Source organism: Ictalurus furcatus, chromosome 4 (assembly GCF_023375685.1).
Source record: "Ictalurus furcatus strain D&B chromosome 4, Billie_1.0, whole genome shotgun sequence".
Lineage (NCBI taxonomy): Eukaryota > Metazoa > Chordata > Actinopteri > Siluriformes > Ictaluridae > Ictalurus > Ictalurus furcatus.
In genome coordinates this window covers 10,043,842-10,066,155 of record NC_071258.1, presented here as the reverse complement: position 1 = coordinate 10,066,155, position 22,314 = coordinate 10,043,842, and the positions used below count along the sequence as shown (strand labels likewise).

The window sequence follows — 22,314 nt, the reverse complement described above, 5'->3', positions numbered from 1 at the left end:
ACCCTATGACCTATTTGGGGAGAACATGGGGGGGGGCACAATTATGTCTTGAGGTGTACAGTGCTTCATATAATAAAGCATAGAGGATATGCAGACTTGAGCACTGGAATACTAGTGTGATTTTATGTAGGCTACGTATGTATGTATGTATGTTTTCATTCATTCGTTTATTCATTCAGTCTGGTTGGATTGCCAGCTTAGTGTCCAAAGGAGAATTTTTTTTCCATATATTGTTTATACAGAGAAGAAGAGAGATTACAGAAATGGGGAGGTAGGACCGTTATGTAAACAACCTGTGTTGGCCCAGATTTCATCTTTCAGCTGTCTCTTTTACTGAGAAATGATGCTTAAACAAGGACAGGGAGTGGTAAAAATGAAACATATCCAGCATTTCTGTAATGAAAACCACTTTGATGACTGAAAGCATTTATGGCAATAGTACCATAAGCAGCGAAAGTAGGAAGAAAAAAATGATCAGTGTTGATTGCACACAGATAGAGCCTGCTGTCCCACTGGGGAACCATTTGAAGAGCTAAGGAAAATAACAGTAAGGTGCCTGTTCTTAATGGTGCATGTGTGCTTGTGTCTGTCTGTCTGTCTGTCTGTCTCTCTCTCTCTCTCTCTCTCTTATATATATATATATATATATATATATATATATATATATATATATATATATATATATATATATATATATATAATTGAGTGATAATCAGTAAAAATAATATCAATGCTAGAGGCATCAGAGTCCCAGAGGCATCTCTTTTGAGTAAAAGTTTAATTGATGCCAGGTGGACTAATTTATTGAAGCCAATAAGAGTGTTTTATAGTTATCAGTATAATTTATCCTTGGCTATAACAATAGTTTATGGCAATCAGGACATATTCTAGAGCTCTCTAGCAATGAAGCCATCTGTTTAAACTACCCACTCTTGAATCAAAGCCTGTAAATAATGTTTCCAATGAACTTGTTTGTAGTTTTGCACTTGTTCTGCTGATCTGGATTTGAAAGTTATCATTTAATGGAGTCTGAGATACACTTTGGGGAGGGGAGAATACAATTCCCACAGGTTATTTTGCTAGCTGGACATTTTTTACTTTAAATAGCTGTGCTCATTAACTTATCCAACACTGACCATTTGCTTTTGATTTTTGCTGTAATTTACCTTCGGTCACTTGGCAGCTTCAAATGTTTTGCAAACCATTTCACATTATTTCTGGGCCAGCTGTCAACATAGCATGCCCACCATAGGCTGAATTGAAGAACTCGACACAGGATCTAAACCCCTTCATCAACACCTTATCTCAGTCATTTTCAACTGCAGCAAACTGTAGCAATTTTGCTTCTTTTCTGCTCTTCCTTGTTATCTGCAAAAGTCAGACTATGGAGAGCACTGCACAGCCATACACTTAATATCAACAACATTATAGAGCAAAGATTTGTGACAGCGATAAAAAGGCAACCAAGTAAAAACTGTAGTCAAGAAGAAAACTCCTACTGTATATTTAATCATACACTCTTGTTGAAGGATTGAAGGAATTTCATGTAGCTATAGCCTTTAGCTTTGATTACATACCTTAAGCTTGTAAATTTCCATATGTATTTTGTCTCATATTAAGGCAATAAATGACCCCTGGTGTAAACATTGTAATATTGATGCTTGTGCCATTTAGAAAAGATTTAAAGTCCAATTACAGCATCGTATAAGTAAGTGGTACTCAAGCTTTGTGTAATGCACGTCAACAAGGTCAGCGAGACCTCAATTATGCTCTTGTCATCAAATATCCCTCTTTTATGAGCCTGACAACAGTCTCACTCTTTTTTTTTGTAGAATACTTTACTCATGAAAAAATTGAAGATGGAGGGGAAAATTAGAGACACTTAGAGGGAGAATATACATATATATATATATATATATATATATATATATATATATATATATATATATATATATATGTTGTCCAGAATGAGACAGAGGCAAGTAATAAAGTGGATGCAAGTTGTAATAAAGCATCCAATGCAGGGGCCATCAATCTCCTCGAATGAGCACAACACTCAGGAGTTTTCCCTGGCCTGCCTTTGCCTCTGGCAGCACATCACCTGTTTACTCCCAAGGACAAAGCTTAGCCGGTGAGTGACGTCGTCTCCCAGGACGGCTCTCCTCTAGTGCAGCAGGAATCTTCATTGCCGCCCAGTGGTTGCCGATGGATGCTGCATCTTCTGGAACTCTTATTAGTCAAAGCCACCTTGAAAGCATGTAAATGCTTCTGTGAATTTTAATGCATCATTGTACAATGTTTTAATTTTATAAATCATTGGAATCTAAAGGCAGAATATCTCTGAAGGGTATTACAAACATGAATATCTTAACACTCTGATAAGCCCTTGAACTATGAGGGGTGGTTTAGTACAAGGGTACCTGAAGCTGTCCCTATTTTTCCTTCCTAGCCATCCATTGTGTTCCCTGTACACGCTTGTGTGCTTGTTTTTGTTCCAGCAAATTTATTTAATCAATTTGAATAATTGCTGAACATGCAGATAAATGTTTCAATTCATTAGTTTGGTTCGGGTTCAGTGAGTGCATGTCCCTGCTCCCCTCAGACAAAAGTTCCACCTGTTTATCGATTTATGATTGGTCTCTAAATGTCCTAAAATTATCAACAAGCAACTTACATGGACACAGGTCAAACTGATTTATGTGCTACCAAGAATTGCTTTAAAAGACTAGGTCTTTCATCTGCTAATGGATTTTTGGAAAGTGGTAGGTAGACAGAGAGCGTTCAGATGATGATGGTGTCTTTTTGCATTAAATACACTATGCTTGTGGGACAAAAAAAATACAGTTCAAGGTTATTCAATGAAAAGAATAAAACCAACACCACACACATTTTAGCTCTCCTTTTAGGCACTCCTTCCAGCTGTATGCTCCTGATGACAAGTCTATAAACATGTCCTACTTTAGGCTGCCATATATGAAGACCAAAAGTCTACACTTGTACCCAAACTCTGAGATGTTATCCAGGAGCGATTGGTACTTGATAACCTTAGTCATGAAGGCTTCCTTTAGGCTATAGTCAAATGTACAGCCTACTTCTATGGAAAATACCTGTCTGAACGCTTCATTTACCAGAACAACACCTGGTGTATTAGCAGAGATCTGCAAAAGTTAATGAATCGTTGTTACAGGTTTGACACAAAAATGCTTGTACATTTTCATGGAAAAAAAATTAATTGATATTTCTTTGGTTATAAGATCTACTATTCTATTGTGACATATCGGGGGCTGAGTAGTAGAAATCCAGATTGAGAGATTGAGTCTGGTGGGGAGGATTTGTAATCTAGAGTTGACTGAAAACTTCAGAATGTCCTTATTAAGTGCAGTGTTTTTAAAGAATGAATGAGACACAGAATGATCATTATGGGAAAGACATGCCAATTTCCCCTTTAATTTCAGTCCAGTGTTGTTGTTAGTAGTAGTTGTTGTAGTATAAGTCCAGAAGCGTCTGTCAGGCACCTCTCTCTCTCTCTCTCTCTCACACACACACACACACACACACACATACACACACACACACACACACACACACACACACACACACACACACACACACACACACACAATAATAATGATAATTTTGTGGCTATGCCATATAGAATAAGATTAATCTGGAAGCATGAACACTCTAATGTGCATAACTGAGCTTTTTCCAAAGTCAATACTCCCTCAGCTCTCGTTTACTTTGGACATCTGCCTTGTAGCTGAATATGCATTTAGTTTACTTGAAATAAAATTATGTCTGTTTTAATCTTGCTCAATCAGTTTTAATTAAGCTCCTCTACTATAGTCCATCTTCCTTTTACTGCTACTCCTAAAATACAAGCTTCATGCCAAATGCTTGTCTTTAGTTCTGTTCATTGGTTATCCTCATAACCAATGTGAACATGCCACTAAGCAAACATTTTTACTTTGTTTAGTAAATATATCTATTTTAATTTATTCTATAAACAGATTTATTTGGGGGAAAAGGATAAAAGAGTAAGTAATCCGTTTTGTTAGTGTTCAGTATATCATTAATATATTTCACATCCAGCTTATCATTTATAACTTTTCATTATAGATGACATGTTTTGGATGTATTAGTGAAATCTCAGCCTAAATGGAGATCAAATTTAGGGCGTTTCATAATCACCTGGTACGACTATCACTGATAAACTGCATGAATCTAGTCTTTGGGCTAGGAAGAATTAGCCCCAGCCTCGCTTCTTCATACCATTCAATGTATTTTTTTTTATTTGGTAGTGCTGCTGCACATGTTTCCAAAGTCCGAAATAATATTTCTTAAGATATTAGATAACAGCAAATAATCTGATTTAGCTGCCAAAATGAAAGTTTATATTGATGTAAGCCACAGGAGAGATGACAGGGAAGGCACATAGTTATGTTGGCTTGTATATAGAAGCATCTCCTCATGACTAAACTGTTTCTGTCCAGACTGGGAGGCAAAAACATATTGTAGTCAATGTGGCAGATAAAATTAACAGCCCTGTGTAATCCCTGTGCGTCAATATGTGCAGAGTACAAAATGTGTTTCAATTCTCTCTTCTCTAAATTATTGATTTGGCTCAATAAATAGGGATTGAGCTTAAGGTTCTTGTGCATTTTTGCTTTAACATAAGATTTTCCATTTGTTCCACCCTACTCCACTTGTTTGTTATAGAGACAATGAAGACTAAGACTGAGCCATGGCTGAATCTCATGAATCTACATTAAAGTCACAAAAGATGTAACAATTTGTATTCCTGCATGAGTTAAACCTGAATGCTACAATTCTATTCTCTTGACCAGCACCTATAAACCTGCATCAGTTATGCAAAAGTCCCACCACAAAAGCAACTGAGTGAAAGGTTTACCTTGAGTAATTATTAGACCAACGCAGTCATTTTAATTTTAGGCTTTTAACTTAATAAATGTGCCAAGCATTAATGGAAGATTTCTTTCTGCAGTGAATTGTAAAGATTTACAATATTTACAACATAAACTTTATATAAATAGCCATTAAGTGCATGAACAAAGCCAGTCCATTGTCGAAATGTATTATGTAGTCAATACTTCAAACACTAGTAAAACTAAAAAGAAAAGAGATTTAAAAAAAAAAAAAAAAAACCCTGAAAATGATTCAAGGCTGTGCATGAAGGGGTATGCTAGCTTATAATATTTATTATAACACAGTACTGTAGAATTCTTGATTATGATTTGTCAGAAGGTGTTGATTAATTTTCTATAGCAGTAGCGCTGATAGTAGCTAGTGCTTTTTGATAGTAGTGCTTTATGTAGGATTTTCTCCATGTTGAGAAAATAGTGGAGCCTTGAAATGCAGAGCCCTGTGCGCATAGACAACTAAGGGCTTTTTCCTCCAGTACCAGTGCATTTATTAGCAATTGGGCAACAAAATCCCTAAGTTCTGTCTAGGTCTTTCCTCTCTACAAAAGAAACCATCTGCAGATTTTGTCTATTCAAACACCCCGTACAGAAGTGGTGTTGTCCAATACCTGGGTTGTTGAATGTTTGAGCTCAACCATGTTAGTGGGGTGTTTGTCACAGAAGCACCGCAAGGCACAATGGTGGAATGTGTTTCACTTTTTAAGGCTACGAGTTCCCCTATGAGTTTGGTTGCCATTTCCCTTGAGTCAAGCATTTAGCAAATATCTGCTTTCACTGGTTTGTAGCTCAGCATGGAGAGAAACTATAACGTCAAAAATCACGTTATCAGAGGGTTGCATCTGCACCAATGATCCTTTTCATCAGCCCCAGCTGTGACTGTGTCTAGCTCGACTGGCTTCTTAGTCATGTTCTTTGCTTTCAAGCTTGATTTCATCATAAATCTGACTATGCCATTAGAATTTAGGTTGTGGCTGAAGTGCTTAATTGCTGCAATGTGAAAGCAAATGAAAGTTGAACCAAACTTTGTGCTTCCACCTAAATTAGGCTGCAGAAATCAAAAGATGACCCAGTAGACATCCCATCCTGTTATCGTGCCTCCCCTTTGAATGTACACTCTTAAAGGTTTTACTGTATGCATAACCCTATGGCAAAAGGTTTCCCTTTATAAAAGATGTTAAGTAGAACTTGTTTAATATGTCAGAACCCTTAACTATCCAAAGAACCATTGAGAAAATAGCTGTTTTCAAAGAGTCAGTAAAGCATGTTTGTTTACTATTCTTCTTATTGAAGCACAAACACAGCAGGCACAATAACATTAATGCACGGGCGCTTATTGTATTTGACAATGCATGTTTGTAGTTGGTTGCTGATTTTACACATATATAAACAGATTTTATAAAATGCAAAGTAAAATAATCTCGTCATAAATATCACAAACTTTGTATTGCTTTGGGAAAAAATTACACCGATCTGTTGGGGAACCAAATGATTCATGAACTGAACTAAATGATGACTCATAGATTCATGACTCATGACCCACTGCAGCTAGCAAGAATTGTACATGAATGTTGAGTGAATTTCTAGTGATTTTTTGAATGGTTTGAAAGAATAAGTACTTGAGCCACACCCAAAATAAAAATAAAAATAAGGAGAGGGGAGATAATAGTTCTGTATCATTAGTACACTTATTGTTTTGTACTTTGTAGGCATAAACAATGTTAATTAAACGGATTTTCTCAAAACAATGCACTTTTGCATCCTGTATGAATGCATTCTTTAAAAAGCATTCCCTTTTCAGATCTCCATAAGCATGTTATGATGTATGTAGTCCATGTAGTTCAGAGGGCTCTAGGTTTTTTTTCCCAGTTAAATACATGACACACACAAAAGTCGAGGATTAAGGTGTGACTCTTGTTTGGTTGGAATGAAATCCTGCAGCCACATCAAGACTTTACAGATAAGCTAGGTGACCCACGACATTTGTGGTTATCTTAACCAATTCAGAATACACCATTTGCATTATCTGTGCAATGTAATGTTTGCACAGTAACGTTGTTGTTGCACATCAATCTCACAGTAGAGTCCTATGTGATTGCAATTTTCAAGCCCTTCTCAATGGTACCATGAATACCACTCTTCAACAATGATAATAATGCCAAAATACTACTACTACTACCACTACTACTAATAATAATAATAATTATTATTATTATATTCAAAATAACACTAACAATGTACAAGATCATTATTTGGTTGTGTGTGTGTGTGTGTGTGTGTGTGTGTGTGTGTGTCTGTGTCTGTGTGTGTGTGTGTGTGTGTGCACACTTGTATAATTCAGATACATGTGTGATTGAATGTTTTAATGAAGGTCTAGGTACAGGTGGCTTGTCTGTGACCATGTGCTATGACTCTAAGGGTACAGGCTTGTATAATTGGCTGTTCTTGTTAGAGTATACTGTAGTATATAGTTATAGGTGATGAGTGGTGCCCAGACAGAATCTAATTCAGCAATTGCGCTTGCATTGCTGCAGATTTTATACTGGGAGTATTTACAAGCTGTTCCTTCCGTCCTTGTCTATTTATTTTTGTCTGCTTTGTGATTGTGCTGACTTTTAGGATTCTATATTAAATTTGCCGGTCTGTATCTTTTAGAAAATCTGCAATGTTTACTCTGTGCCCATATTTAGTCAGATTCAGTTGTGTAATGTTTAAAAAATATCTCATCTGCACAAAAATCAAGAAAAAAGAATACAGTTGGAGTCCAAGGTTGGACTAGTGAGTAGTACATGAGATTCAGGTGCCATAATTATCATAGGCTTAATTAAGTGAATTGGGTTTTTTAATGATTAAAGATGAAAAAGCAGTTGGTATTGTAGGGAAAAAACAAAAACTCATTGGGACCTTGACAAGCTCTGTGGGATCTGTGACAGTTGAAAAGCTCTAATTTAACCCATAGAGAAACATTTATGCAATAGATAACAGTAATTCAAGTAAAATAGAATGTGTTTCAACTTGTGCTTGAGCAGTGGGATGGCAGTGATGGCCCTCTTTGGAATATTTGTCCTGCAACATCGAATCTCACCTGTCAGATGCCAGCAAGTTTAAAGCAATAAACTTGGTAAATGTGGCTATTACAGGTGTAGGGATCCTTGAATTAAGGCAGTATATCACTGACACACAGCCTGCCATGGGGTGAGATGTGAACCAGAAGAACTTGTAGCTACATTGTTGCCCTAATGCAAGACCTTTCAATAATGGTTAAACACACGAGTTACTTGGGGGAAAGTGGGTAGAAATTTGTGCTAGCAATATCAGAATGTTTGCTTTGTTTGGAAGTTGTTAAGATTGAATTTTAATTCTTGCAAAAGTTACAAAGTTCTTCATGGTTACAGCTAGTCTGTATGTGTGTGAGGTGATTGGGGAGGGGGAGGTGGATAAAGCAGGAGAACTACAGTATATTTTAACTGTCTGATATGTGAAATGTACATTCATTGGACACTTTAAAGGCACCTGTACAACTACACATTCATCTCAGCATCTCAGAATGCACACCATGCAAAACCTTGAGGTACATGGGCTACAACAGCAGAAGACCACACTGCGCTGTCATCCACAAACAAAAATCTGAGGCTGTAAAGAGTGATTATTTGCTCTTCCACTCACAGAACTGCCGCTCACAGGATGTTTTTTTTCCTCAGACCATTCTGTGTAAACTCTACATACTGTGGTGTGTGAAAATTCCAGGAGATGGGCAGAATCTGAAATACTCAAACCATCCCATAGCCACTGAGATGACATTTCTTCCCTATTTTGATGTTTTATATGAAAATTGCCTAAAGCTCTTGGCCTGTAGCTGCATGATTTTATGTTTTGCACTGCTGCCACATGACTGGCTGATTGGATAATTGCATGAACGAGCAAATGTACAGGTGTTCCTTTTAACGTGGCCAGTGAGTGTACATGTCATTCTCAAATCAAGTTACAGTAAGAAATGAATGCTCTAGATGTCTGTCAATATCATCCTTTGCAGCATTTTAAAAAAAACACTGCCATTTAAATTCTTTACTGTGAACCAAACATGTGTGTGATATATTACAACTGACTTTAACTTTCTAATCTAGTGTCTGTGAAGATACTTAACTGACTGCTTCTTCTTTCTCCATATATTTTGGACTGCTGAGTGTATCTCATTAGAAGACTGAACATGGGTGTTTAAAATTAGAAACAAGGAACAGTTTGCTTCTCTAAGCATTATGTTGGCATTGAACAGCATGGCAATTTTTGTTTGTGTATGTTTTACTGTTTTTTCCTTTTGTGAAAAAGAGTCTGTGTGGTCCGTACTAAGTGTTTTGTGACAGTGAATTGTGCTTTCTGCAGTTTCTGAAAAATAAGAGGCAGATATGGGCTTTTCCCCCTGACTGTGATGAAAAATGTGGAAGAAAAAAAGTGCTCTGGAATTTTTAGGAGTTTACACCTAAAATGTAAACTGATTTTCATCTTCTAAAGTCATGCTAATAAAAACAATTCTTATTAAGCAAGTAGTTGAAACAAGCAATTTTATTGCTGAAATGTATGTATGTGAACCTATAGTAATGAACATATAAAAAGAGGATGATTGGTATCTGATGTTCCAGTCCAGCTCTTTTACCTTTACTTTACTGTGAAATTAGGTTCAAGCCATAAATGATTTCAAAGGACTTCAATAGAAAAGATACTTTTAAGAATATAAATAATTATGCAGGACAGGTAAAGCTCCATAGGTTAAATGTCAGGAAGACAGAGAGAATGGAATTAATTTAGCACTCATAATTAATTCACCACTTATCCATTGCTACACTTGTCTAGGAATGAAAGGCAAAAAAAAAAAAAAAACAACCCGATGAAGAAATCTAAAATGAAAGTAAATGCTGTTTGGAAGGCTTTTGTGAGTCTAGCTGGCTGTATTAAATGTATTAAAGACCATTCTGGTGTTCAACAATTCCACTTCCTACATGTTTGCAATGACTATGTTTACATGTACATCAATATTCAGATAATAATCGGAATTTGGCAATATACTAATTAGTTTTGAGTCATGTAAACGCTGCAGTGGGTGGCTGTGGCTCAGGTGGTAGAGCGGGTTGTCCACTAATCGTAGGGTTGGCGGTTCGATTCCTGGCCCACATGACTCCACATGCCAAAGTGTCCTTGGGCAAGACACAGAACACCAAGTTGCTCCCGATGGCAAGTTAATGCCTTGCATGGCAGCTCTGCTACCATTGGTGTGTGAGTGTGAGTGTGTGTGTGAATGGGTGAATGAGAACCAGTGTAAAGCACTTTGGATAAAAGCGCTATATAAGTGCAGACCATTTACCATATACAATAACCTTGGGATATGCCTGTTATAATCAGAAAGTTGTTGAATGTAAATCCACAGAAAAGCGATATATGTGCATGCTCACTCCACAAATTGTGGGTGCTAACAGATGCTTAGCTAGGTATTTAGGAATGGCAACTCAGGCATACTTACAACAACCATGTATACAGGAATATTCCGATGCCTGTACGCATATAAACATTATATTCGTAATATGGCTGTAACCTGAATATAGACTTTAAATGGAATTTGATGTGCGTGTAAACATAGTCAATGTTTGAACCTGATCTCATGCTCACTACATTGCTCTACATACAAAAAACAAGACATCATACCAACCATGAAGCATAGTGAAGAGAGTATAACGTTTGTGGCTACTTGCAACTCTCAAGGCCTGGAACATGTGCAATCAAAGGCAGACTAATCTCAAGTAAATCAGACTATTCTCCTGCAGAATGTCATTGTTTGTCTCTAAAACTAAAAAAGAAAATGTTTTATTCTCTACATGGGAGTAGACAATCAATGGGTACTTCAGAATCAGAATCCTGACCTCAATTTACCTCAAATACTATAATATTTTCTGAAACATAGAGGTCAAGGAAATATTTCTGAAAACATAAATTGGACTGTTTTATATCGAGAAATGTATTGAATATATTTTACTCATTGTTCGGAACTGATGAGTGGATACAGCTCAGTGTTCAGTTTATAATAATGACCTTATTTTATCTTTAATTCAGTAAGGTTAATAATGTGCATGTCTCATAACTGTATAGGAAGTAGCCTAAAGTAGTTAAGCATCTTCGCAAAGAAAAATGACCCTGAATTGCAGTCCTGGGTCAGTAATGTAAAGCAAATTTGCATTAATAACAAGAGAAAAGGGTGACACTCTGGTGTAGTGGGTAGCATTTCCACCTGACAGCTCCAGGGTCCTGGTTTGATCCTGAGCCCGGGTTTCTGTTTCACATATTCTCCCCATGTTCATGTGGGTTTCCTCTGGATTCTCCAGTTTCCTCCCTCCTCCCAAAAGCAGAGGTGGTTCAAGAGACTATGGGGCCCCCAGGCAGGAAAATGCACACAGATTTCCTGCAAATTATTTCCTCCTTATTGCCATTATGTTACTCAGATCCCATGATAAAGAATAAATACAATGAACCAACTATAGTATAACTGTCTGAAATTGTTATTATATTATCTACAGTATGTGGTACTAGATCAAGCTTCGTAAATAGATATACCATGTTTACATCACAATGGCTATAACAGAACACCGTTGGTAAAGTTTAGGCTTTTATGCTCAGTATATACTTTAAAAAGACCAAGCTGTCAAGACAGTTTGAGCAAAGTGACAAATTCTACCAAGAAAACAGGTTAAATACTTAACATTAAGAGCTCCAAACTGAGCGCCAATGCCTGGCTAGCTGCTTGCCTGTCAAAATGATGTTGGGCTAGCGTTACATTACTTTATGCTTTAGCCTACACCCATCCATCCATTTTCTGTACCGTTATCCTACACAAGGTCACGGGGAGACTGGAGCCTATCCCAGGGAACTTGGGGCACAAGGCGAGGGACACCCCGGACAGGGTTGGAGTCACACACATTTACATGCTAAAGACAATTTAGAGATGCCAATCAGCCTATCAATCTTCATTTTGAAAAGTATGAAAATTTTAAATGAACTTCCACAAGATGAACATGCTCGACAGATTGTGCCCAGTTCCTGGTATAGTGCTATACATTACTTTATTTTGAGATTTGACCTTTTCATGTACTTAATTTCATGCTTCGGGGGCTCTCAAAAACTGGGGACCCAAATAATTGCTTGTTTAGCCTGTCCTATAGCTACGCCTCTGCCAAAAATATGCCAGTAGGTGGATTGGCTACTCTAAATTAGCTTAGGTGTGAGTGTGTAAATGTGTGTGCGTGATGCTTGGCAATGGACCAGCATTCCATTAAGGATGTATTCCTGCCTCACTGCCAGTATTCTTGAGATAGGCTCTGGATCCATTGCGACCCAGACTAGGATAAAGCAGCTACTGAAAGTTAGTGACTGAGTGTGTGGATTTGTGTGCATGGTGCCCTGTGACAGACTGGCATCCCATATAGTGTGTATTCCTGCCCCATGACAAGTGTTCTCCAGATAGGATCCACAACCCTGACCAGGATAGAGTCATACCCAAGTCGAATGAATGAACAATGAGATTTGTCAGTGTGCCAAAAAAGAGCAGTTTTCTTTGTTTCAATAAATGCATCCTTAATACAATTTATCACGGTGCTTATATACAGTACATGCAAGCTTATTAAAAGCTAGTGCTAATAAAATTAGACATGCTTAAATAAATCATCCTCATACAATAATAAACAGGGCATTCTTTGGCAGTGTAGCTCACATTAAACCCCCCCCACGCTTATATTTGCGTGTCTGTGTCCGCGCGTGCAGGAGGATATCCGCCCCTGTAAATCTATTGGTCGCAGATCGGGCACCTCTATCCAATGCCTCAGCGCGCGAGGCTGCACTTGTAGTGTGGAAGGAAGTTGGCTCGAGGCTTCGTGGCTTCACTCTTCGCAGCGCCACTTGCACTCCGGCATTATGAGCAGAGCTCGCCAGAGCTGCGCGCCTTTCTGAATTTACGTGTCGAGTGATTAGAGATCATGGAGTTGGGAGCCCGCGTCCTCGTCGCCTTCCTCGCCTCCCAGGTAAAGCACATTTCTGTGCATGGAATAATCGGGCTTTTTGCTGCTCTTCTTCTAGTGGATCTGGACCGCTGTCCTTGATTTGTGACTCAGATTGTCAGTTGCGTTGTGGCATTTAATTTTAGACTCATGTTCAGATTGCCTTATCGTGCGCATGATCATGCATCTCTTTATCACGTTTTTGTGTCAGGCATGAGTTGTGCAGTGAAACAAGTGAATAGATCAGATTGATTAGGAAAACTCGTTTTTTTGCATAATCTTTTATATGCATTCACTTGGTGAATGCATGGGTATTTGTTTGTTTCTTGGAAGAGATACGGAATGCAGAAGGCTGTTTTTAGCGCGAGCGAAACTCAACTCTGCTTCGCATCTATATTCAGCTCAGGTCCGAAGTTCAGCGTTCCTTTGGCTCCGTTCATTAGGGGCGAACGCTGTGGTGTGTGTGCGTGTGTGTGCGCGCGCGCGAGAGAGATTTTCACACCGCGTTCCCTTTTTCTCGACTGAATTGAGATAAGCGAGCTAGAACGAGCTTTCTCTTCTCTCACTTTCAGAATGACTCAGATTTGATTTGTGATTTTTTAAATATATTCTGGCTCAGGAAGAAAAAAAAAAAGCCAAACTGCATCATTAGTCTACACCTGCTTTTAGCTTCAACTATCTAATCTATATCGAGCTTCTCTTTAAATGATATTAGTTCATTTTTTTTTTGTTTATTTACAATATGTTATAATGGCTGCTGATATCTATGTTACGCATGGATTTTTTTTTGTTTTACACTTGTGTTTTCATATTAGTTTTGCTGCATGGTGATGCCCAACAGGTGCCAATAACTCTATCAGTATAACATATTCTAATAATTTATGCGGATATATCTTTAGGTGTTCATAGAGACTTGAACTCTCAGTATACTGCGGCTATATTCCTGAATGGATTCATTCCTATTATAAATATCCACGCATAACGTATGGCCAGATTATGGCAGATATTAATCTAATATTAGTCTGTAGGCACTGAGCAGAATGCTGGCTTAATTCCAAAAACACGTCATTCCCTATATAGGCTACATAGGGGATGAAATATCTATTCGGCGCACTATGCAGTGCACTATGCGTCCGAGGGGTTTAGGATGTGAGCTCATGTCTGTGGAGAGGTCGTGACTGGGTAGAGCCATGTCATTTTCTTGACATAAACTATTAGATGTTGATATTGCACAGGTGCGTGTAAGATGCGAAAGTATTCCGCTCTGTTAGTTGCGCGTGAGCGGCACGGATTCCCGAGGTGCTCCTCTTCCGCGCTTCCCGAACTTTTCCCGGAAGTGCAGACCTTTTCCATCAGTCTGTCTCGCCTTGCGTTTCTTCTGTTTCATTTCCTAGACAGACAAAAGTGCCTCCAGAACAGCATGGGGTTAGGATCACCATCATGACGATTACGCAGTCTTTAGTGCGGATGTATTATGTTTTGCAGGTGGTTTTTGTGTCTCTTGAAACAAAAAAAAAACAAAACAAAAAAAAAAAACACCGCGCCTCACAGCAAAATAATAGCATAATAGGTTGTTTTTAAACTCTACCGGGTCCACCGTGAGCTTTTCTTCTTTCGCACGTTTGTCTTTGTCGCTCCGTGTGCGTTCGAGTGAAAGCAATCTTATTTATAGGCGCGCAGGTAGGGCGCCAATTCTCTCTTGCGCAGCAGCTGCTGGGATTTTTTTCCCTCGACCATAAATCCCTGCGTTCAAAAGCAAACGTGATGCAGCAGAGAAATCACAACCGTCTCTCTCTCTCTCTCTCACTCTCTCTCTCTCAATCTGTCTCTCTCTCTCACTCAATCTCTCTCTCTCTCTCTCACACACACACAACTTCAGTATCAACTACAGTATGTCTGAAATCCCACTTTATTCATGCTACAGTGCAATATTTAGGTATCTTTGTCATTAAAAAGTAATGTCTGACGTTCCATGATAACACCCTGAACTCCTGAATCGTTCTCTCTTTACCCATCTGAGAGACTCTCTCTCTCTCTCTCTCTCTCTCTCTCTCTCTCTCTCTCTCTCTTGCCTTAGTGTTTATTTATTTAACTTTCCTGTCACTGGCTGACAGGAACTTTCAGAAGAGGGGTCACACAACCATACCCTTTATTTAACAGTCAGCACATGCAAAACCTAATGTCTGGTGCATTCGTGTATACGTGTATGGATGCAGGTAATCTCCATGCTTTACACGTCATATCTGACACGTTCAGAACTGTCTTGCATTGAGACACAACTTTATTGAGCTCTGTGTTTGAACAGTTAATAACCCCCTGTTTGATGATGTCACCAACATCAGCATCACACCTACAATAAGTCCGAAATTGCACTTTATTCATTTTACAGTGCAAAATTTAGGTAGCTTTGCCATTAATAAGTAATGTCAGAAGTGGCATGAATACACAGAAACTGTATTCAATCCTGAACTCTGTCTGTGCATGCATGCTATATGTTCATCTTGTATTTTTGTGAGAGGGTCACCGCCAAAAAAAAATAAAAAAAAAATCAAATGCCAGTAGGTGAATTGTTATGTTTTATATATATATTGCTCCACTGTGGGTGGGTGTGGTTCCCTGTTATGTTCTGGCATCCCATTCAGGGTGTGTTCCTTCCTTGCGCCCAGTGTTACTGAGATTTGGATCCACCACAGCCCTGACCAGGATAAAGAGCTTACTGAGGATGAAGGAATGATTGGATTCATGGATGGATGGATGAATGGATGAATTGATGAAGTAATGTCTGAAAGCTAATGTAGACATAACATAGGTTACTTTAAATTGTCCCAGTGTCTGGTACTGCAGTCTCGGCCAGGGTGTGTTTCCCCTTTGCGTCCACTGTTCCAAAAATTTGGATAAAGACCAGGATAAAACACTTACTGAAGATGAATGAATGAGTGGATGGATGAAGTAATGTGAACATCCAGCACACTCATGAAATCCCACAATGCACTACATTTACGATATGGTCACAGTATGGTACCATAGGGAACACTGCGCCTCCATAATACTCTTTGTAGCTTTTAGGGAATAGGGAGTCGGGTGGCATGTAGGACACAGGGATGGTCTTACTGAGACTGAGAAAGATAAAGGAATAAAGGAAAGGGAAGTGGATGAAGTATTCATTGAATTAGTAACAGGTGTATAAGTGGGACCTCACCCAATTCACCCAAAACCCAAAATATTCACCCAAAATATTGGCCACACACACAAAAAAAGTGCTACATAAATGCTATTTTGATGCCTTTCACAATGACTAGAGATGTTATTTGGTTGAGGGTGCAAGTTTACAGCTTTGTCACATCAAGCTAAATTTCTAACAAGGAGGTGAATCTGTGATGTTATCATAAACAGTAACATGACTGATATGTGCTATAGCACCTCCAGATTTAGCTCCACCTGCAGTAATGTGTAGAGCCTGTTAAGCCTAGAGAGTTTTATTGTGTTTGAATATATGACAAAATATGGTGACACATGTCAATGTTTGTTGTTCACATTTGCATGATTGGCATCATTCTTGCACATATAGCCTTTCATACTGTCACAGCAGAAGAATTTGCTGATTGTTTAGACAAATAGTTGCCCTTTTTTTGCTGCTTCCCGACCTCTAAGTGAGAGCAAAAAAGTTTTAATTGGTGTGATGGTTGGTGGTGGAGTGCGGTAAGGTAATGGAATATTTTCATCTATAGAGAATTCAACGGCAGAACTCAACGGCTTGTGTATTACCCCTCTGTGTCAGCAGGGCAAAACGGTTTCTGCTCTCATAGACAAGAAAGGCATGATTCAGTTCAGTGAAATTCTCTAACCTGACTTCAATATCTGCATTACTCTCATGTGGTGCTATATTGTAGTCAGCACTATGCGTCCAGAAAGGAGATCAAGCTTATTCGGTGCAATTATATTTTATTTTACCCCAAAGCACATTTTTAAAAAAGCTTCACAGTCACAATCTGTTTCTGAATTTACAGCTCATTCATTTTCTAAATTACAGCAGGCTATTTGCAACTGTTTTCAAGAATGAACACAACAGGTGAAATACACTTACTAATCAGCTTTCCATTATACATAATTTATGATTCATGTTACTGACAATGTAAAGACTAAAAGTGAAGGCTCAGTGCTAGATCGTTCCCCATTTGCCCCATTTTCGAGTCAAAATCCTGTGAGGATAATAAGAGTTTTCAGTCATTAGTGCTGCTGAATCTCTGAAAAGAGCGTCCTTTGCGTAGATCCTCTTTTATTCCGCCCCCCTCCGGACAAGGTCACCGTTGGACCCTTTTGATCACAGTCCTAATTGGAGAACTCCTTCCTTGTTTTGGTGTAGGCGTATGTCTGTGTCCGGGTGGATGTCTTGATTTTAGATGAACTCTAGAAATAATGACTGAATATTGGGTTGTGTTTGTGCTAAACCTCACAGGTCACACTCATGATCAGACCTAGAGACGAGGTATTTCATTAAGCACTCTTTGATGTAGTGGGAATGAACCACAAAAAAATGCTTGTATATCAGAGATGCTGTTTTTTTCAAACTTCCATAAAGGCTCTAATAATGAGTGGTATTAAAGCAGAGAGCCTTATACGGCTTTTTGGATTTTGAATGGAAATTGTTTGCATCCTCTGGGTTCTGATGCTAGTTCAGTCATATAATAGTAAATAATTACAGAATCTACCTTTTTTTCTGCATAAAGGAGTGCTGACTCATCCTGACATCAGCTCTCTATCCTATCTTTTCTTACTGACAGGGCTCAGTAGTTGGTAGTAACAAATTTCACTTTTACTAAACTTACCAGGTTTCACCAGGTTTTGCCCTTCTGGTATACCCTTGCAGTCATGCATCTTACGCATGGTGTTGTTCCACAAGGGGAAAGTCATGTGTCTTGGTGAAACAACTTGCATTAATTGCTCTGTTTTATGCTCCTTTTTTACTCTGTGTTAACTGTGAGGAGGAAAGGTGAGCAGGAGATTAAGAAAGAATGTTAATTTCTGGAGCTGCATTTGCTCATCTCATCGATATCAATTACCTGGAAGGTTGTTCGGTCTAAATTTATTAGGCATAACTATCTGAACGAATGATTGAGCAAAAGAGGAAAAAGGAATGAAAGCTCTTGTGCTCCAAGAGATTAGTAGAGTCTTTGAAAGTGTCCTCCAATATCACGTGACATCTAAGGAGTGCATGCATTGTTGTGTGTCTGAAATTTGTTCCTTTTCACCCAATGTTTAGGAAAAAAAATAGATTCATACAGAGCATGAAATAGCACTGCTATTTTCCTCATACTCATAATGTCTTGATGTGCCATTCTCTTTCACTGTCACTCCATCTCTTTCTCATTCCCATCTCTGTTTGCAGAGCTCATCCTTACGTCAGGAGGATAATTGCCGGGAAATCTGAAGAAACAGATTTGTCTAATCCATTGCTCAAACACACAGTGTCACACACAGAGAGCAAAGCCACATCGACACTTCATCTTTTGTCTCCCCATCAGTCTTTATTTCCATTCATCTCATATTTTTTCCTGAGTTCACTCTCAGTTGTTCATAGGCTCTTGCTCTGTGAAAAACCACTTCGTCTTCCTCAGACACTGTTGCAGGGGAGTTGGTAAATATGGATAGCTCTAGGTTTGGCACTGTGATTCTATTCACCACATCCTGATGAGTTTTGGATTTAGGTTGTTCTCTCGCTCTCTTTCTCTGTCAGTGGGAGATCAGTGGAGTTGCGGAGTGGAGTTTTTCACTCACTGTATCTGAGGTGTTTCTGCATGTTTTGCAGTGAGGGTGGCTCGCTCTCCATCACTTTGTGTATGTGTGTACATTTGTGATTGAGTAAACCAGCACCTGTGGGGCCAGAGGCAGTGTTGGGATTGCTATCTGAGACAATCAGAGACCGACGCTGTTTCTTTGGCTCTCTCTTTTGGAGACTGATTTGGCTGTGAATGGGGAGAAATGTCATGGCGAACAGGGTGCATGTTTATCTCTAGATGCTCATGCTGCACATTCCCTCAGGTGTTAAAAGCAGGGCAGAGAATACTAATGGGAGGACTGATGGGGTTTGCATAGCAGGCAGAGCATCTCCATTTATATACTATGTGTGTGTGTGTGTGTGTGTGTGAGAGAGAGAGAGAGAGAGAGAGAGAGAGACAGACAGACAGACAGACAGACATCCAGACAGACAGACACACACACACACACACACACACACTTTCACATCTTGCGAACATAGCTTCACACTCAACAGATGATAGATTACGTCCATTTGAAATCCATCCACATAAACTTGGAGTGTCTGTGTCACAACCACCTTTCTGGCGCATCAATGTACTTACAGTCTGGAAATCAATTTACAGTCAATTTACAGGGTGGAAACTAAAGCCTCACTGTAATCCTAGATGCCTTGCTTGCAGGACTGATGCCTGGGTTCAGCGATCATCCATGTCTAACTGTCTCTCATATCGGCTAAACTGTGCGCAGAGGTCTTGTTTGCTCTTAGCCTGGCTACGTAACTTGATGGGAAACAGGCAGCGTATGTGTAGCCGACCATTCATTGCTGTGTTTTGTGTTTCATGCTGTGTTTTATCTTCCTTCTGCTGTCTTTTATTCTTGCTGATCCCTAGGGTTCTGTCTAGGCCAAGTGTCCCAACCTGGTTGGATCAGTCAGTCACAGTATCCACTCTGTCTCCGCACTATCCACTCCCACCATCTAGATGGCGACATAGTGTCTTATGGGATGAGCAGAAGTGTAAGACAAGGCTGAACGACAATCACTATGTGTGACTGTGTGTTCCAATTTGTTTTTGGAGACAGACAGCAGAATATAATAATTTTGGCTCTCAAAGGATCAACACCATCGTTTGAGCTCTCTGTGAAAGTGAACAGAGCTCAGTATATCTTAGCTGCCTGGAGAGCGTCTCCCACTCGACTAACAGGAAAGGCCTGGGGTTTTAAAAGGAGAGCTAGAATAGTGCCAAAGCTTGGCTCTTGCTTTGAGCTTCAGCGGCATTCCTGCAAACACAATCCAGTATTCTGAATTTGTGCGTTTGCGACTCTTGTTATTTATACAGCTGAATGGAGAGTAGGCAACACCCCAATGAGTGGCACAGTTTAATTCACTCAATACAGATACTCAGCTATTTATCTGGCTAGCATTTCTTGCATCCCTTGAAAATGTATCATCATGCCCTTGTCACATTTCTTGCCAACTCTTAGCTTTCTGTAATTTGATGTACAGCATATGAAGTGGCTATATAGTGGCTTTATAGTGCAGCATTATAATACAAAACATTCAGTGAGTGCTGTAGATAATTCCTGTTATTTTTCTAAAGAAAATGCCATTTACTTTCAGTCTTCTTTTTTTTGAGACTTTTGACAGATGAATGAACCCTTATATAGATATTGTTCAGTGTTCAGAGCTTTGCATAGAAATAAAATTACACATTTTGTTCAACCTTCCACATACAAGCTGGGAAATTTGGCCCCCCCCCCCCCTTTTTTTTAAAAACTATTTGTAAGTCCGTTGTGATGACGTTACATGATATGTCTTGACCAAAATATGAGGTAACCGAATATTGTCGAGTTTGCTTGATTTTGCTTTCATTTCTGTGATCACAGAATAACAAAATCCTGGAGGGACTAATTGGTCTGTATGTTCTGTGTTTTTCTTATTCCTGTGAGAAGTTAGCAGTTGCCTGTTGCTCTAATGTTACAGGGTGACATCGCTAGTGGAATGTTACAAAGGTGTTTAATAGGACAAAAAAAATTCAATGATTTCAAGTATAAGTGAAAATGGCCAGGTTTGACTGTTTACACACAAACAAAAGAGCAGGAGCTTCCTTCAAACTAGAAGTAATGGAGACAGCAAATGTTGGACTCAAAGTTCCAGAATGTAACGCAGCTATACAACGCAGTTGTGCTGAGTTACAGCAGAGACTCAGCTAGTCAGCTATCCATGAGCTCATGAGCTCAATGTTGTTGACAGTCGTATTTGCATGAAAGTCTGGTCTTTGGAAACTGATATGTATACAGTGTACAGATGATGAGTCGAAAGAACTGGACAGACTAAAGGACTAAAGCTCTGCTGAATCTGTCTGTGTAGGCAGAAATAAAGCAAGAGTTAAATCCCAGTGGCTTTACTATCAGCGGGTAGTCAAATGGCATTTGATGGCTCAGTTTCACTTATTTTATATTCCATCAGAGGATCTGTTTTTAGCTGAAGTGTGTGTAATAAATGTTTTCCTCACACACTGTGTAGATTAAGTTTAAGCAGAGGCATTCATACAGTGTTATTATATAAGAGAAAGGAGTTTTGTAAAATGCTTCATTTTGGAGCTTTTGAAAAGATGCGTTTTATGTTTTACTGAGTGCTAAGCCTATCCTCGTCTAAACATCTAACATGCTTTGAAGCAACATGTACTTTTCCAAGAAAAGAAGGCGAATCCTCAAAGCTGGAGCAACCTTTTAGCTTGATTACAAAAAGCCTCCGGCATGATGCTGATGTGGCAGTGACGCTTGCTTGATTAGCGTATTAAAAATCTGCGGGTGTCTTAGTCATTAAGCAGCTTTGCCTGGCTATTTTTGGGGGACAGTTTGGTGGGGTATTGTTGTGGAGGAGGGATGGGTTGGAGTGACTGAGCTGATATGGTACTGGAGGCTTTTGGAATGTGCCTGTGTACAGCTGGATGTCAAGCAACTTGGTGTTTGCTCTCAGTAGGTTTGGCTGTGTGCTCAGCAGGCAGCCGTGGCCAATGAAGGCATGCGGTGTGGTACATCATTCTGCTGCTGGGGGATTTAGTAGCAGTGCTGAGGAGTCAGAGGATGACATTAATGCTCAGAGCTGGGGTAAGCCCAGATACTGATCTGAGCTTCAAGTTCAGGGTATTTTTAGACAATATCAGGTTAGAAGTGAAGTGATTAGTTCCTGTGTCCTTCCTTTTTTTTTATTCCTGTGAGGTGAGACATTTTTTAATTAAAGGTTTTTTCATTAATAGGAAAACCAAGAAGCTGTACTGCAGAGGATATTAATAGAGTCTCTGAGGTTCAGGAACCTCACCTGTAATGAAATCTTATGTTGTCAGTTTTGCAGTTTGGAGCTTATTTAAATAACCTCTTGCGGATTTGTCAGGTTTTGCAGTTTGACGCTTATTTAAGCATTGTATGGTCCACATTTGAAGATGGATCTGTTTGTGCTCTGGATGCAGTCAAATATGCATGCCGCTGGATATGATTTTCATTAGGATTTCATGTCTGGCCTGTCACATCCTCTGCAGACTCTACACGCTTTGCTGGACACAATTTCCTGCCCCCGTAAAAGC

General features: G+C 39.1%; 1 protein-coding gene across 1 annotated transcript in view; it reads left to right on the top strand.

Moving 5' to 3' along the window:
- The first annotated feature begins 12,835 nt into the window (after window positions 1-12,835).
- The window catches only part of cdh13 (cadherin 13, H-cadherin (heart)), a 444,891-nt gene continuing 435,412 nt past the window's right edge, over window positions 12,836-22,314 (top strand). The window contains exon 1 of the mRNA XM_053622850.1: window positions 12,836-12,997. Coding sequence (XP_053478825.1) covers window positions 12,953-12,997 — 45 coding nt within the window. The 5' untranslated portion in view covers window positions 12,836-12,952. The remainder of the gene's footprint in view (window positions 12,998-22,314) is intronic.